The sequence below is a fragment of the Mirounga leonina genome, unplaced genomic scaffold (genome assembly GCF_011800145.1).
Source record: "Mirounga leonina isolate KUSES-001 unplaced genomic scaffold, KU_Mleo_1.0 Mir_177, whole genome shotgun sequence".
NCBI classification, from domain to species: domain Eukaryota; kingdom Metazoa; phylum Chordata; class Mammalia; order Carnivora; family Phocidae; genus Mirounga; species Mirounga leonina.
Genome location: NW_023270459.1, coordinates 5,137,624 through 5,149,997, shown reverse-complemented (window position 1 = coordinate 5,149,997; position 12,374 = coordinate 5,137,624). Strand labels below are relative to the sequence as shown.

The 12,374-nt window shown below is 54.7% G+C and overlaps 1 protein-coding gene across 2 annotated transcripts in view; it reads left to right on the top strand.

The window, feature by feature from the left end:
* The window catches only part of WTIP (WT1 interacting protein), a 30,489-nt gene that overhangs the window by 13,111 nt on the left and 5,004 nt on the right, over positions 1-12,374 (top strand). Inside the window, exons 3-8 of one of the 2 annotated variants that reach the window (XR_004682547.1) lie at positions 2,585-2,652; positions 2,810-2,872; positions 3,037-3,167; positions 3,997-4,048; positions 4,874-4,942; positions 8,038-8,290. Coding sequence is in view for 1 of the 2 variants with exons in the window: in XM_035023469.1 (XP_034879360.1) it covers positions 2,585-2,652; positions 2,810-2,872; positions 3,037-3,167; positions 3,997-4,048; positions 4,874-4,942; positions 8,038-8,178 (524 nt within the window). In the remaining variant the exon portion in view is untranslated. Of the gene's footprint in view, positions 1-2,584; positions 2,653-2,809; positions 2,873-3,036; positions 3,168-3,996; positions 4,049-4,873; positions 4,943-8,037; positions 9,904-12,374 lie in introns of those variants that run through there. The other variant, XM_035023469.1, reaches the window with a different exon arrangement.

Genomic DNA, 12,374 nt, shown 5'->3' with positions numbered 1-12,374 from the left:
TTCTTTCTTTCTTTCTTTCTTCTTTCTTTCTTTCTTCTTTCTTTCTTCTTTCTTTCTTTCTCTCTCTTTCTCTCTCTTTCTCTCTTTCTCTCTCTCTCTCTTTCTTTCTTTCTAAGATTTTATTTATTTATTTGACAGAGAGAGACAGCGAGAGAGGGAACACAAGCAGGGGGAGTGGGAGAGGGAGAAGCAGGCTTCCCGCGGGGCAGGGAGCCCGATGCGGGGCTCGATCCCAGGACCCTGGGATCATGACCTGAGCCGAAGGCAGACGCTTAATGACTGAGCCACCCAGGCATCCCGCCCCTATTTTCTTATAGATAATTTAAAAATATATTTAATGATATCTGTATCTATCTATATATTTTTAAGTTTATTTTTTTTAGTAATCTCTATACCTAATGTGGGGCTTGAACTCACAACCCGGAGATCAAAAGTCACATGCTCCACTGACTGAGCCAGCCAGGTGCCTCTTAGGTTTCTCATTTTTATGTTTAGGTTGATAACCCACTTCATATTATTCTTTTTTTTTAAGATTTTATTTATTCATTTGAGCGTAAGAGTGTGAGAGAGAGAGAGCACGAGCTGGGAGGGGGGATGTGGCAGAGGGAGAGGGACAAGCAGACTCCCTGCTGAGCAGGGAGCCCGACATGGGGCTCATTCTCAGGACCCCGAGATCATGACCTGAGCCAAAGTCAGACGTATAACCGACTGAGCCACCCAGGCGCCCCTCATAATATACTTTTGTGTATAGTGTGAGGTGAGGAATTGAGTTTCATTTTTGTTCCGTATTTCTTTTTTTTCTCCACTTGTCACAGCACCATGTGCTGAAAAGAGTTTGCTTTCCCACTTGTGTGTTTATTGAAATATTTATGGGCCTATTTTTGCACTCTCTTCTGTTTCACTGATCTTTCTGTCTTTCCTTACCCCAGTGTTACACGGTCTTGATTACTTGAAGTCTTCAGATAGGTAGTGTAAGTCTTCCAGCATTGTTGATCTTTTGCAAGATTATTTGGCTATTCTAGGCTCTTTGTATTTTTATATAAATTTTAGAATTGGAAGTCAGCCCTCAACACAAGGGTTTGAAAGAAGACAAAACAAACAAATTAGAATTGGCATGTCAGTTTCCACAAAAAAAATAAGAATGCTGGGATCTTAATTGTGTGGCATTGAAGTCTAGATCAATTTGGGGAGAATTGACATCAGGATGTTTGAAGCCATGAAGATGATTGTCAAGGACTGAGATTTTTCTCCCTACTTGTAAGCTGACAGGTTTATCTGCCACTGTTCCGCTGATGCTGACTGAAGACATGAGCCCCCTGGGGCAGAGCCTTATAGCCCTGCAGACAGGATGAGCTTCACCTCTGAATCATGCTGCATGCCCTCGAGTCCCGCAGGGGTGATGCAGAGGGGCCCCGGTGGATGCTGCACATGTAGTCGGTCTAGGGAACCCTGAACTGAGGGAACCCTGATGTTTTATAATGGGCAGTCAGCAAAGCTCTCTGACCCTTGTTTCTGAGGAACACATTATCTGTATTATAATGGACAGCAGACAAAACCTGCTTTCTACTTCAGAGGGAGATAAGCTAGCTCTGTCTTCTAAGCAGTGTGTTTCACAAATGTCCTCAGGGAGGTAATTCAGAACGAACGCTGCCGGTCCTCGGTAAGATGGGCAGAAATGTGAGTCTCAGCAGAGAGCGGTCTTCCAGCAGTATAGCGCTCTCTTTACGGAGGTCTTTTGAAATTTCTCTCAGCCAAGTCTGGTTTGGCAGGGTGAGGGTCACACACGTCTTTTATTAAATTTATCCCTCAGAATTTTGCAGGGCTTTTGGGATGCTATTAGGAATGCAATTTTAAAAATTCCAAGTTCATTTTCCCACCATTTGTTATTGCAATATACAAAGATACTTGGTTTTCACCTTCTGACCACCTATCCTAGAACCCTGATAAACTCAATTATTAGTTCTTTTTTTTTTTTAATTTTTAAATAGATTTTATTTATATATTTGACAGAGAGAGACACAGCAAGAGAGGGAACACAAGCAGGGGGAGTGGGAGAGGAAGAAGCAGGCTTCCTGACGAGCAGGGATCCCGATGTGGGGCTTGATCCCAGGACCCTGGGATCATGACCCGAGCCGAAGGCAGACGCTTATTAACGACTGAGCCATCCAGGCGCCCCTCATTTATTAGTTCTAGTAGGGTTTTTTTTTAAGATTTTATTTATTTACTTGAGAGAGAGCGCACTAGAGAAAGTAAGCATGAGTAGGGGTAAGAGGGAGTGGGAGAAGCAGGCTCCCCGCTGAGCAGGGATCCTGATGTGGGGCTTGATCCCAGGACCCGGGATCATGACCTGAGCTGAAGGCAGATGCTTGACCGACTGAGCCACCCAGGCACCCCGTGTTCTGTTTAATTAAAAAAAAAAAATTATTATTAGCACAGCAATAACCTAGTATTAAAGGGAAATGTTAAAATTTGCCCATGATCTGCTTCTCATCTGTTGGAGGCAAGTCCTGAGAAATGGAAACAGGGGCCCCATCCCCGGGTTCCAGTGGCCAACGGACCCCCTTCTCGATCCTCGTCCTTGCAGGCAGACGACTTCGAGGGAAGGCGTTCTACAACGTGGGTGAGAAAGTCTACTGCCAGGAGGACTTCCTGGTGAGTCAGAGCTGGGTGCCCGGCCGGCGCCATGGGTGGGAGCAGGGGAGGCAACCCTCCTGCTTCACATGGAGGCCTGGGGCCAGGAGGCAGGTGCTGGCTGGGCAGCCAGGGTCCCTTTGTCACATGACCTTCCGGATCCTCTGTCCCCTCTCAGTACTCCGGGTTCCAGCAAACAGCTGACAAGTGTAGCGTGTGTGGACACCTCATCATGGAGATGGTGAGAACCTCCCCCAGACTCCTGGAGCCCCTCTGCCACGGGTGGTCTTAGGACCCACCCTTTCACCTGTTGCAGACCTGCCAAGGGCTCAGAACCAGAGCCTCTTCCGGGGGCTGTGCTGAGCCTTCCATCTGCACTGACCCTTCAGTGCCTCCCACCCCCAGATCCTGCAGGCCCTTGGGAAGTCCTACCACCCAGGCTGTTTCCGGTGCTCAGTGTGCAACGAGTGCCTGGACGGGGTGCCCTTCACCGTGGACGTGGAGAACAACATCTACTGCGTCAGAGACTATCACACGTGAGTAGCCAGCGTGGGGGCGGGGGGGGGGGGGGGGCAGGTGGGACTCCTGCCGTGTCTCCTGCCTCCCCCGGAAGCAGTTTTCCAACTGGCCTGTCTGTCTTCTCTCCATTCTTGGCCTTGCCACTTCTAGCCTCCCCTGGTGTGGGGGCAAGGCATGGATCTTTGCCTTGAGCCCTCTCTTGCATGATTCAGCCACCAGCCATCTCTTTCCTCTCCTTGCCTTTGCCTGCATGTTCCCCCTCCTGGTGGGGGCGGGAGGACTCGCCTGGCTGCCCCACCCACATCTGCCTCTCTGCTCCCAGTGGCAGGCTAGGCCTCTTCCGCCTGGGGTGGGGTTTTGGGGTCTCTACGGCCATCCTTTCCCTGCCTGTTTGGTATCGCTGTGAGGGGCAGCCAATCCTTTCTCCCCTGCTGGGGCTCCAGGCCTGGCCCTCTGAGCTCTGGTCCCGTGCTACTGCCTTGCATGGGGTGGGTGCCCTGCACAGATCCCTGGAACTCCATGTGCAGCCAGGCTTTGCAGGGGTCTCAGCGAGGGGAGGCCCAAACCTGGACATTAGGGGATAGGGAACTCACAGGGAGTGTGAGGGAGAGGGGAGGGAGAACCTGAAGCCATCCTGGAGGAGGTGATGGGGTGGATGTGAATTGGGGAACCAGATAAAAGGCCAAGAAGGCACCACAGAGGCGGCGCCCAGCCCAGTGTGTCCACACAAGGAAAGGGGTCCTGATGCTTGGGCCATGTCAAGGGGCTACTGTGGGTGGGTCTGCCTTGCCGCCCTTGGCCTCTCGCCACTCAGCTGGTCACTTCTGGTTTCCTTTATTCCTCCAGGGTTTTTGCACCAAAATGTGCCTCCTGTGCCCGTCCTATCCTCCCTGCACAGGTAGGAACCACTCACTGGGAGATGATCAGGTGCCTGGCCCAGCCCGGCCTCGGCCTGCTTCTACTCAGGTTGGCCCCAGGTCTTGGGAGGGATGAGCAGATGCTCCTGTCCCATATCCTTCAGGCCCATAAGTGCCCACAAGTCCCTGCATGAGTTAGAAATGGTGGCCCTCAGCTTCATTGCCCATGGACAGAAGGATCACTCCCAGGGTCTGTCAGCGGTGCAGGGTGAGGTGGTGGGGGGAGCAGGTGAGGGAAGGATGCAGTCCGGGCAGGAGACATCCTCGGGTGGGGCGGCTCTCGGCATCGGATAAGGCCTCAGGATAAGTCCACACGCCTCAGCTGGTATAGCCTTATGTCCCCAGCTCCTGCCAACTTCCCGTGACTCAAAACAACACAGTCACCTTCGCATCTAAGCACATTCTGCTTCCACTGCCTAGAACTGCCTTTGTTATGGCCTCCTTGGGTAACTCATTCATTTTGCAAATCTTAGCTCGGGTGTCACTTTCTCCAGAAAGCCTTCCCTGATTCTCCAAGGCCTCCTATGTACCCTGGGGAAGCAGGCCTGGCCGTGGTCTTTCCTGACTGCAAAGAACAGAACAGAACGTGTGTACACACATTGACACCCACGTGACCGCTCTCGCGGATGCGTGTGCGTGCTGTCGTGAGGCGTAGCTGCGGGAGGATGTCCGGGCATGTGTCCCGCCCATGGAAGCAGCAAAGTGGGCGTGAATGCACGTCTGCCGTGCCAAGACCGTGTTGTGTAGGTGTGTGCGCCTGAAACCCCAGTGTGCTGATTGTGTGCAAACCCCATCTCATCCTCCAGGGCTGTGAGACCACCATCCGTGTGGTGTCCATGGACAGAGACTACCACGTGGAGTGTTACCACTGTGAGGTGAGCCTGGGGCCCCCGGGAATGCTGGTGGCCAGGGCAGCCCCCCTCCACCTGGAGCTCCTTTTCTCTGTGTTCTGTGGGCCCACCTCCTCCTTTATGATTCTGCCCCATTCGCCCCGCCCTCCCCAGGGAGCCCTCTCCCTTCTCCCCAAGATATGTTCTCAGCCCCTATTTCCCATTCAGTCACCTATTTATTGAGGATTTACAGTGTGTGGGGTGCTGGGGGTGTACAGAGAATAAAAATAAGGAGTCCCCCCTCTTATGGCAGCGATGAGTGCTCGCGCAGTATCCGTATAGGGTCACCATTGCTATCAAGGGTGACTTGTCAGGGTACATAGGAGGCCTTGGAGAATCAGGGAAGGCTTTCTGGAGAAAGTGACACCTGAGCTAAGATTTGCAAAATGAATGAGTTACCCAAGGGGGCCGTAAGAAAGGCAGTTCTAGGCAGTGGAAGCAGAATGTGCTTAGGTGCGAAGGTGACTGTGTTGTTTTGAGTCACGAGAAGTTGGCAGGAGCTGGGGACATAAGGCTAAACCAGCTGAGGCGTGTGGACTTATCCTGAGGATGGTGGAGAATGATCGTGAAGGGTGACACGATGGCATGACCATTTTTGGAAAGGGTGCTCTTTGCCATGCAGAGAATGAATAGAGGAAGAGGGCATGGGGCTGGGGTTCCCTGAGGAGGCCGGTGGAGTCAAGGTTGTGGTCTTGGGTTCAGGGTAGAACACTGAGTTGTGTGATGGTCAGGTAGTTAAAAGGGACTGGACTTGGGCCATGACTGGACGGGGCAGTTTGGGGGTTAGGAGTTGTCCATTAGGGCTCCAGAAGAGAGTGAGGGCGAGAGGTGGAAGGGAGAAAGGCTCTAATTTGGGACACTGGGGACATCTGGGTGGAGATGTCCTTGGGGCAGCTAGACATGCTGTCTCAAAGACTCTGTCCTTGGGGCAGCTAGACGTGCTGGAATTCAAAGACTCTGGCTGCAAGTGTAGGAATTTGGGAGTCGTGGACACACATAGCTCTCTCCTCTCTGATACTCTGCCCTGTGGTTTCTCATTGCCTTGGCCTCCCCAGATTCTCAATGCAGGGAGAACAGTGGGCCCTCTTTGGGCAGCCTGGACAGTCTCTTCAGGTAGTAAGTTGGGGCAGTTGTAGGGCTCACCTCACGAATCTCCCTTCTCTCAGAGATCACTGACCTGCCTTGTCTGTCGTCCGGGGTCTGAGAATCAGTGTTTCATATCTTTTACCTGGTTTTTCATTGTTAAAGGTAGGATGGGAGATTCAGTCCTTGTTACTGTCATGGCTGGACACCGAGTCTCATCATGAACATGTAGGTGAAGCCAGGGGAGTGAATGAAGTCTTCCAGAGAGAGCTGTGGGGGCAGGAGCGGGGGCTCAGGATAGCCCAAGGAACACCAATGTTTAGGGGGTGCATGGAGGCAAAGCAACCATACGGGGAGGCCGAGAATGAGTGAACGGAGGTAGGAGAGAAACTGAGAAAAGCACGTTGGGTTTAGGGCCCCAGTGAAAAGCGGTGTCCATGAGAAATCTTCAGTAGCAGTCAAGGGTCTATTTGGAACCAGGTGGCCTCAGGTGGGGCAGGTGGCCCAGTGGGAACTGGGATCCTGCTGGGGGACCAGGGAAGGAGGAACAGAAGCCAGCATGGCCTACAGAAGGGCCACAGTGTCCCCTCTGATGTAACAGAGCATCCTGTCTGCTTCCTGGGGACGACTGCTAAGCACAGGGAAGGTTGATGCTGAGAGCCAACGAACAAGGTGAGCTTCAGGTGATGCACAGCCAGAGCCTCGGGGCTGCTGTCCCCAGGGAGACCCTTGGCCAGGAGTGAGGGTCTCCAGGCCCTTTTGCTCGGCCCCTCTCTGGAGCGTGGTGGTTAGTGGTGGGGCCCGGTCAGGGTCCGGTGGCAGGACAGGGACATTCCTGGAATGTGACTTGTGTGGAGCGGGGCAGGTGTTGGTCTCAGGGCCTTGGGGAACAAATGTCAAAGCAGGTTAGCTCTGGATGTGGTGAGAGTGTGACCAAAGGGGTCTCCTTGGGCTGGGGCGCAGAGGAAGGAAGAAGCTGGGCAGTTGGCCTTGCCCCAGTCCTGACAGTGCACCCTCCATGCTGCCCTTCCCGCTTCTTGCCAGTCATTTACTGAGGTCCAGTAAGAATCTCACCACTTGTTAACACAGAGACAATTAGCCTATAAAGTATATTGCAGTGGGAAAACGGTAAGGTACAGGACAGAAAACACAACTCCTTGTTTACTGATCTCTCCCGATTTTTCTCCTCCATCTCTTAAGGTGCTGGGGTCAGGTATCTGACCTACCCACCTCCCCCAGTCACCAGTGACCCTTGTGTGGTAGGATCCAGGAGACACTTCTCAGTTGTCACTGTCCTGACCTCTCGGTGGCTTTCTGCACGCTGACCCTCCCTCCGTGACTCTCTTCACTGTTTCTTTAGGACCATCCATTTTTGGTTTTCCTAATTTTTATTTTCCCCTCAAATCCCTCTGGCTCAGGTCTTCCTCTACTTTCCGCTTCATGTGGGAGCCTCTGCGGCTTAGCTGTGGGTCCACTTCTCTTTTCTAGTTATCTGCACTCCCCGGGGAGACATAACCTGTTGTTTGTTGAGATTTTATTTATTGCAGAGAGAAAGAGTGAGCAGGGGGAGGAGCAGAGGGAGAGGGACAGGCAGACTCCCCGCTGAGCGGGAGCCACACGCGGGGCTCCATCTCACCACCCTGAGATCATGACCTCAGCCAAAATCAAGAGTCGGAGGCTCAACTGACTGAGCCACTCCGGCGCCCTAATCGGTTGTTGTTAAAAGCCATCACACTTCTGGGCTGATGCCCCCGTGGACTGCCCAGCCCTCCTGCAGATTCCAGCAGCTTCCAGGCTGGTGTCCGGCTACTTGGGAGTCTAAGGGGCAGCTCCGGTTGTCCGTGGCCGACCCTGGGCTCCAGATCCCCCGCCCCCAAAGCCCAAGTCCTTCGGAAGTTGCGCGGGGCGGGGCGGGGCGGGGCGGAGATCCGCCACACCCCATTACTCTCCTGTGCCCCCCTCGCTGACTGTGGGGTTGGGGCTGTGTTCTTCCCTAGGACTGCGGGCTGCAGCTGAGCGGGGAGGACGGACGCCGCTGCTACCCCCTGGAGGGCCACCTGCTGTGCCGCCGCTGCCACCTGCGGCGCCTCCGGCCCGGCCCCCTTCCCTCACCTGCCGTGCACGTCACGGAGCTCTGAGCGCCGGAGGGGAGCCCCGCTGGGGCCGCGCGTGCGTGTGCGTGCGTGCGCGTGCGTGTGCGTGCGTGCGTGCGCGTGCGAGAGAGCGCGCCCGGGCGGGATGGGTGACCAGGTCAGTGTCGCAGCTCCGTGTCCCGGGGGCGCGGCTGCCCCGCTTCCCCCCCCTCCCCCCACATGCCACCGAGCTGTCGTCCAAGGGGCCGGCCCCGGGGCGGAGCTGCTTCTATTTATTCACCGTCTGTGCCTCCTCCCGCCGCTTCCTTCCTTCCCGGCCCTGCCTGCCCCCCCCCTCCCCGCCCCACGCCGGCCTTCCGTTCCCGGGCCCCTGCGCCCCGCGGCCTCGGGCCGGCTCCCAGACCGCGTGCAGGGGCGCGGGGTGCAGGGCCGCCTTCCCCCTTCCTCCCACTGGCCCCCCGTTTCCCGGTTCAGAAGGGGCCCCGTCTCAGACCTCTCCTGGGGGGGCGGGGGTGGTCTGGCAGGCGGGGGTTGGCGGAGGGCACGCGTGTTTGCGTGTCTCCTAAGAGCCTTTGGTGGGTGGGAAGGGTGTCCTGTGCGGGTGGGGTCACAGGAGGGAGTGAAGAATGACACCCTTAGGGAGCGGGGGCCTGCCAAGGAGCCCTGCCTTTGGCCACAGTGGGATTTGGTCACCGGGATTCTGATGGGTGTTTTCGGCCACCATCCCGCCCGGGTCTCCCCAAACCTGGCTCCTGGCCTGGGGACCACCCCTCCCTCCGGCCTCCTCCGCTCGCCATCCTTCAGCCTTGGGAAAAGAACCTTCTCACGCAAATTCCAGCCACAGGGCTCTCGGTCAAGAGAGACCACGAGGGGGCGCCCTGTCCGCGTGGCAGGGCGAACACCTGTTGCAGGAACGCTCTGTGTATCAGGCTCCACGACAAAAGCGTATGATTTGACTTAAATTAAGTTTGTCCTTTGAGAATATTTTCATTTTCTTTAAGAGAATATAGTTTTCTTCTAAAAACTTGGCCCACGGTTGTTATTTCTTAGACAAATTACATGGAACTCACAAATGTCCTATTGGGAGATCATATAGTTAGTTTTCAGGCAGTAAAAACGTTGTATTTTAACTATTTTTGTATAAATCCCTGTAAAATCTCAAAATATGTGTTTGCTTTTCAGACTTCGGAATAATGTGGGGTTTTGTGTCCGTGTCTGAAGAGCAGTGACCTAATGAAATGTGGTTTGGGGAAACGCAGATTAATTTTCTTTCCTGTTGTCCCACACCAGTGCACATCAGCATTGGGAAGCTGGGACGTCTCAGCGATGGCTTATGTTGGATTTGTACCCGTGGGTGGCCCCTGCGGCAAGAGACCCCTAATCATGATAACCCATCAGTGGGATATTTTGACTTAAGTCCATTTGCGCCTGAGTCACCAGTGAGCTGCTCCTGGCCACTGCTCTTGCCCTCCCCTGTTAGATGTGGTCTCTTTGCTTGTAGGATCACAGCTGGGGAGGCAAGGCTGTAGGAATCAGAACAGAACGTTGCCTCCGATTGCCTTTTGGGATTCATCGGAGAGGAAGTGGCAGCCATTGGGGGCCAGCTGGGCTGAGGCCTGGAGCTGGGGGGCTCCCCTGGTGGACTGAGGGGAGCAAGTACACGGGTAGTTTTGTGTTCACCAAGTATCTATTTAAACGCAGAGGTTGTCCTGGGATGGGGGAAGTGTGTGTTTTCTTCCTTTCTTTTCTTTTTTTTTTTTTTTTTAAGATTTTACTTATTTGACACAGAGAGAGAGACAGCAAGAGAGGGAACACAAGCAGGGAGAGTGGGAAAGGGAGAAGCAGGCTTCCTGCCAAGCAGAGAGCCCGATGCGGGGCTCGATCCCAGGATCCTGAGATCATGACCTGAGCCGAAGGCAGTCACTTAACCAACTGAGCCACCCAGGCACCCCAAGTGTGTGTTTTCTGAGAAGGGGACTTCGATAAGATCAGGTGGCTTCTCGGAGGCGGTGATCGCAACGGGGCAAGAGAGAGTACATTTCAGGAACGGGAGGCTGTTTCTGGCTTTCTCTTACTCCTAAGCTGGGTGGTTTTACTTTCTAGCCAGTTACTGCAAAGCTTTCTTCTGGATGTCATCTCTTTTTGCTTCTGACATCAAAGCTGCTTTGCCCTTGGTTTCTCCTTGCTGCAAACTCAGCCCTTCTCTTTTCTCTGCCTTCGTGTGTGCTGTGGAGGTCACCACCCACACCTGCTCCAGCCTGGTTACTGCGCCTCCCTAATCCAGCCGGGGGGAGTCATCACGTTGTGGAGCCCACTCCGAGTTCCTGGGCGATGCTTTGTTGAAAGTCAGGGGCAAGTGAATGCGTGGCCCTGGGGGGCAGTGGCCTCGTCTCGGGCCACACTTGGCTCTTTTTCTCTGGGCTCCAGGGCTCTGTGTCGCATCAGTCAGGTCTGGTGACCGCCACTGCCCCTCTTACCGCAGAGGCTTTGCACACGCTGTTGGCTCTGCCTGGATCCGCTTTCCTTCCTGGTTAAATCGTTGCGCTCTCAGCCACAGGAATACATCAGGCTTCCAGGTATCACACGGCACCAAAAACCCGGAATCTGGGGACCCTGCTCTCCAAGCTCATTTTCCTAAAGCAGCATCTTCCAGTCCGTTTTCAGGAGTTATGCTGACCTGATGGTTGTTGAGGCTGAGGGAGCGGTGTGAGAGCCAGACTCTGAGCCAGGTAGATTGCCCGTGACCCTCCAGCCCTGGGTGCCAAAGCCACCTGCCCTCAGGATATCTTCCTGGATGTTGGCACCTGGTGGCACTAACTGCCTTTGATCACTGCTGTCCTTTGATGTGTCATACTGATGTCTGTCTCCTCACTCGACGGTGTGCACTCCGGGCCGGGGCCTGTCTGGGCCGTTCACGCTTGTCTCCACGCTGCCCTGGCCTTTGGGGTCTCAACTCAGGACCCCACTACCGCATTGGTTTGCAAGTCTGAGTGCAGCCTTAGTTGCCCGATGGAGGAGCCAGAGGTGGGATGTAAAGTCCCAAGAATAGGGGTTTACACAGACACATCGGGTGTGTGCAGGTGTGTCCCACGCGGTACACTCCCAGGGGTGCCTCTGTGCTGGGGTGCCTGCCTAGATGCACAGACCTTTGAGTGCCGGGTCCCTGCTGTGAGTGTGTGTGTGTGTGTGTGTGTGTGTGTGTGTGTGTGTGTGTGTGAGAGAGAGAGAGAGAATCCCTGAGATACTGAGGAAGATTGTGTGTGAGCGAGTGCATGTTTGAGAGAGAGCATGAGAGATTGATCAGGAGAGATGGTGAGAGAGAGAGAGAGACATTGTATGACAGATTGAGTGAGAGAATGGTGGGGAGCGAGATTGAGAAGGATATTGAGAGACAATGAGCAAGAGGGGGAGAGAGAAAGGGAGGGCAGTTGAATTAATTGAATGAGGCCAAGAGAACCTGGTGTCCTTTCCCCACCTGTTCCTACAAAGTGGGGTGCCCCCAGAGCCAGGTGATTTGGAGGGCTCTCAGCCTCAGAGACCCTGTGGAGGCCAGCCCACAAACAGAAAAGGCCCAAATCCTGTATTTGACTATAGGCTCCCGGGGGGCGGGGTGTGTGTGTGTCTGCGATGGTGGGCTCTTGGAGGGTTCTGGGGGTGGGTCATGGGCTTGGGGTGCCTTCATGGTCCTGAGGGAGCAGGGGATGGTGTTGACCCCTCCTGGTCAGTGTTTCCTGCTGCTCTCTGGCCAGGAAACAAAGATGAGAGCGTGCTGAGCTGCAGATGAACTTGAGTGCCTTCTGTGGGCTTGCTCTGGTGGGGCTAGAAGGGGTGGGCAGTTGGGACAGTGTTCATGGGCCCTGGGAGGGGCAGGGCATGGAAACCCACAGAAGCAGAAATCTGGAGAGCAACGTGGGCCAAGGAATGACTTGGGGTCAGTGGGCCAGTCTGTGGTGCTAATGGGGAGAAGCAGTGACGCATGAGGCTTTGCTCCCCACCAGCTTCTCCCACCTCAACCCCCATCTCGCCTCTAGTTAGCAGATGCTCCCCGGGAGGGGTGAGGGCTGCGGCAGCTGTGGGGGTAGGAGGAGGCTCCGCCTGCAGGGGCTCTAGCAGGGCCGTGGGTTGGGATCTGAGGGCAGGTCCAGGAGTTTGCTGGTGACCTTTCAGCCAGGGCCGCTCTGGAGGACCTGGCCCTGCATGGTGTGTGGGTGTCGGGACTCTGCGCACCCTGAGTGGGCGTG